The sequence below is a fragment of the Montipora foliosa genome, chromosome 3 (assembly GCF_036669935.1).
Source record: "Montipora foliosa isolate CH-2021 chromosome 3, ASM3666993v2, whole genome shotgun sequence".
Classification (NCBI taxonomy): Eukaryota; Metazoa; Cnidaria; class Anthozoa; order Scleractinia; family Acroporidae; genus Montipora; species Montipora foliosa.
This window is the reverse complement of record NC_090871.1, coordinates 45,324,078-45,329,077: the sequence shown is the minus strand read 5'-3', so window position 1 is coordinate 45,329,077 and position 5,000 is coordinate 45,324,078. Positions and strand designations below refer to the sequence as shown.

At 39.6% G+C, this 5,000-nt stretch overlaps 1 protein-coding gene across 3 annotated transcripts in view; it reads left to right on the top strand.

Annotated features, from left to right (window-relative positions):
• Window positions 1–5,000, top strand: part of LOC137997491 (E-selectin-like) — a 79,438-nt gene that overhangs the window by 50,164 nt on the left and 24,274 nt on the right. For 2 of the 3 annotated variants that reach the window (XM_068843527.1, XM_068843530.1), the window contains exon 1: window positions 4,347–4,563. The exons of the other annotated variant lie outside the window; for it this stretch is intronic. In XM_068843527.1, coding sequence (XP_068699628.1) covers window positions 4,491–4,563 — 73 coding nt within the window. In that variant the 5' untranslated portion in view covers window positions 4,347–4,490. Of the gene's footprint in view, window positions 1–4,346; window positions 4,564–5,000 lie in introns of those variants that run through there. 3 annotated transcript variants of the gene reach the window in all.

Here is a 5,000-nt window from a genome sequence, read left to right as displayed (position 1 = left end):
CCATATTAAAGATGTATGCTGTAAACTAGCGTGATACTGGTCACATTGGCATACATGGACGGGTGGACGCACGAACGGTCGATGACGTTATAGCTATAAAACCAAAATTTCTCGCAACGATAGGTTACCCTATTCTCTTAACTATGGCGCTCCGTGCGCTAGGGCCTTCGGCGCGCGCGGAGCTCCCGCTAGTAATTTATTTAGTTAAGAATAGTGAGAATAAATTTCTGTGTGCGCGGAGATAGTCATCCAATCGGCTTACTTCTGACAAGCTGCCTCTTTCTTTGTCATTGCATTTATTTGCATGTCGTGATAACATACATCAGTAAGGATTTGGCAGCCTGGCTGCCCGTAACAAATCATTGGCTTTATCAACACATGCAGCTTCCTTCGTGGTTCATTACATCTAGCATTAAGTCTTCAGACTATGTGAGCAACGGCCATGTAGTCATCTTCGGTTTAAATTTCGTAATTCATTTATTTAGGTATGTGTACAATCAATTTTTGCTTGTGTGGGCTCACTTACATGTATCTTCCCTTAAGTTGTCAGTAATACTATTTACATAGAAGTGTTATTTTTAGGTATAGTATTTACGTACTGGGTCAACTGTGACGAAGGCCTTGTTTGGCCTTAATACGACTCTCTTCTTGTCAAGATCACATAAAACTTTTGGCACCCATCAGTAAGTACACTTGCATTCTTTTTCATCTAGCAATAGGCTCTTTGTTTGAAGTCGGTCACATGAGTAATAAGTGGGAAACTTTTAGAAATATATCTTATTTGACTTAGTCAACATAAAAATTTTTATACCTATACCATTCTCCCCCCTGACCGGCTCTGAGCGTGTATCAACGGACGGTGACCATCCGATAGTCGTCACTGAGCAATCTGTCGCACGCAAGCTGTGAGAGATCAGCACAGCTCGTGCCGGCCGTCCTGACAATCTCCTGAACTGGGCGTTGATATAAAAGAATTCGCAGAGATTTTGGCAGCTCCTATTGCAGACATACTCAACACCTCCTTCTCTGAATGTAAAGTCCCTCGCCGGTGGAAGCTTGCCGATGTCCCCGCCCTCCCCCCCACCCCTTCCTTACTCAAGGCACCAACCATTTGTGATTTCAGCAAAGATCTCAGACCTATCTCGCTTATTTATACGTTGTGTAAAGAGAGGGGAGCTTCGTGATTGATCAGGCTCTGAAGTGCGCTGAGAGAAGCAAGGATTCCAACACTTTATGATAGGAGAGAGAAACTTTCATGTGATCTTTTCAAAGACATATTGCATAAGAAGGACCATAAGTTGGCAAGTCTCCTTCCACCCAGACATTTAAAATCAAGAAGGACATTTAACACTCCTGTATGTAAAACAGATCGGTTTGAGAAATATTCCATGGTCAGCCATAGTCTTAAAATGTAGACCATTATTGTTCAGATTTTTTATTGTACTTGTAAGTTTTATCTTCAATTGTTAACAGTTTTTTGTGTTTAATAGAATTATAATGTATTATAGTTTATTATCTATTATCGCGCAATTCGGTCTTCGGACTGTGAGGTGATTTTATCTAATAAACGATTTATCTATCTATCCTTGCACGTTGCAATTTTATCACTATTTAAATTATTATTATTATTATTATTATTATTATTATTATTATTATTATTATTGTGACCTTCTTCTGTTGTAAGTGTTTGCTCTCCAGTGAAATTTGCCAAAATATTAAGTAATTTTCTTTCAACCCAATCAGCTAAGCTGGCTTTCATTTTCTGGTGTCTTGGGTTCCAACGCCAGACAACTTGGGCTTGTAGCGCATGTTGGTATTACTAACAAAATCGAAAGTTACCCATCTCAGACCTAAATCAGTCTGTAAGTTAAGAATTGTTGGCACCTTATGATTTCTAGTTCTAAGTCATCTATGCATGTCTGAACAATACAGCATTTACAGTAGAATGCTGACTGCATAAACCACAACTATTCGGGGAATTACACTTGCTCTCTTTGGTATTCAAGTATTGTAGTTTTTTAGTTTTTATCTCCCTATAATATAGAAACACTACGCACTACTTACAGTTACATGTAGATAGCTATATGAGCAGGGGCCATATATTTTGCACATGATCATTACTCATGTCTGGGCTCCTCTTAACCTTCTTGTGAGCATGGGCCATGCAGTTATCTCTATATATTAGTACAGTAAATTGTAATCTGTTTAGTTAGCAATGGTCAGGTTTTGTGTATTGTTACTTCTGCTTTATCATGTAAGTTTCATTATTTTGCTTCTTTTCCTAAGGTGACTGTATGCGCAGTTTTGTTTATTCTTTCGTACGTTAACCTTCTTTTCCTGTTGGCAGTGGTTTTGCTTTGGCCTCGGGTGGGGCTGCCCTGTCACTCGTTCCTCGCTCAGGGCTGTGGCGGGTGTACCCTCACCTTTGCTGAGATCACGTCTTCTATATTTGGGTATTTCCTAGGTTACCATGTTTACTTTCAATAAACGGCCTAGCCCATCAGGGCTTTCCCCAAAATATCCCAAACAGATGGAGTATTATTTGTGTCCCAGCAAACGGAGCTCGTCCAAAGCAATCCCTTACCAACAATGACAACAATATCAGTCTTATGTATAGAGCATGAAGCATAAATACGTCTTTCAGTTCGTTATTTAAATACATTTTATTGGACGATTTATTGTGTAGTATCGTGGGATATTTTTACGAGTATTTTGCTGTATTTTGGCGAGCCCGTAAGTCGAGTAAAATTACAAGATACGAGTAAAAATATCCCACTATACTACATACCAAATCGTCTAATAAGAGATTTATTATTAAACTCAGCCGGAAAACAGAAGAAACGTAAACCTCAACTTAAAGCTTGTTTCCTCACGTAGCAAACCATCTTATGTGACTATTCAGCGAGCGACCGTTCAGGTTTTGGGCGCTTATGTTTAGCTTGCTGTTGATTGGTCAAAAACGAAAACTTGTCAAACCTGTCAATCGAATCATCGAGGAAAGTGTAGTGCATTTTATTTCATAAAATGAAAGGAGCACAATTATTTCCATATACACTAAATTGCTTTCAGGGGGCAGAAATGGGAGGACCGCTTTTAGGCTTGGCTGAGACTTTTTATTGCGGCTTATCACTACCGTCTGCTAACATTCCTCGGTGTTATTTCACTGTTTGTTCTGTCAGTCACTTCTCAAGGTGAATCTGGTATTTCAAGTTCTTTCTTTATTTAGCGTTTTCGCTTTGTGTGGTAGTAATATAAATTTCAGTACCTCTCGAAGTATGAAGCTTTTGCAGCAAGACACAAGCACTTAATCGCGCAGAATGCTATTTTTTTGCGACATTTTCTTCGAGTGACTGATTTAGTGACGCAAGGCATAATAATTGGCGGACAGCTATTCTTAGAGTTATTTTCATAGAGTTGTGTCGTAGAGTTAGAGTTAAGTTTCCAAAATCCTGAATTCAAGATTTTAGAAGCTTAACTCTAAAGTCATAACTCTGTGAAAATAACTCTATTGCTAGTGAACCTCAATAATTGTCACCGTAAGAACTAGTTTTTGTGTTTGGATAAAAATTGTGGGTTTGGGAATAGTAGTCTCAAGGCATTCTTCTGCAACTGTCAATCAGAACTTTGGACGTGTGAAAAAAAATTCGAGGTGTGAAGAACTCAATAGTGCCCTAATTACCGCTTGGTGGACTCAGGTTCAGTCAAGCGGGAACAACATATGAAGATATTATTCAAATTTGGATCCATTGCGATGTGTCGCGACATGCAAAAGCATTTCTTTTCTCATTTCAGTAAGCTGATCGTTCACAATGTAAAACCGTTCGAGACATCCGCTGGGCTTTTAGGCGCCCGCAAACGAGGAAACAACGTTGCGGAAGCAAATGTTTCCTCGTTTGCGGCCCCAGGAAACATTTGTTGCGGAAGCAAAAATGTTTCTGAATTTGTTCCGAAACGTTTTGCTTCCTCGGCAAATGTTTCCTCGTTTGCGCTGCGAGGAAACATTTCGGCAAACAATGTTTCGTCGTTTGCGGGCGCCTTTACGCGTCACTAAGATTGATAACCGACAATGGTTGTACCGTAACTTTTAAATTTCAACCCCTAAGGCAAAGCTGGTTGTTGCCGGTGTATTCCGCGAAGAGCTTGATGGACAAGAAAGTGTGTACGCTGTTACATAGAACGTACTCATAAATTCCCGAAACAAATAATTTTTTGTCTTTATGCTAGCTAATCCACCAGCCTCGTTGGCACAAACACTAAATTGCACTAAATTGAGGCTAGTGAGGATGATTAGCACAAAGACAAAAGAATAATTTTTTGTCCGCCATTTATGAATACGGTCTATTAACCAGATATAACAGGCTAGAAGTGTTCATATTCCGTTTAAAATAACTGTGCTTGGAGGAAAGAGTGTTATTCAGAGAAGACTTTATCTTTGTGAACTGGCAATTGTTTTTGTTCTGTCTGCCCCTATCCAATTGTTAAACACTTGTATGGCTTATCACCACTGTCTGCTAACACTCCTTGGTGTTATTTCGCTGTTTGTGCTGTCTGTCACTTCTCAAGGTGAAGTTTTTATGTTAAATCTTGTCATGATTTCCCGTTTTTTCTTTATTTAGTGTTTTCGCTTCATGAACTGTATAGCGGCAGCCAGAAGCGCCATAGTGTGCTTCCGGTTCGACCTTGTTGAGTTGCGTCGTTTCTGTACTTTGCGACGACGACTAGCGACTAGCGACGACTAGCAACAACCTCGTGTAGCAGAGTAGAGATGCAACATTGATTTTAAAAAGAAAAGTCGATTTAAGTGGATAAATTTTCCGAGGTGAGCATTGGTAAAGGCGCCCGCAAACGAGGCAACAATGTTGCGGAAACATTGTTGCGGAACAACATTGTCTCGTGCTTTTGAACAACATGCACTGTGCCGTTTTCATAGAAACTTGAGATCTCAAAAGAAACTATAGTAAGATAAATTTTCTGTTCCCTTTCTTTTTGTGTTGAAGATA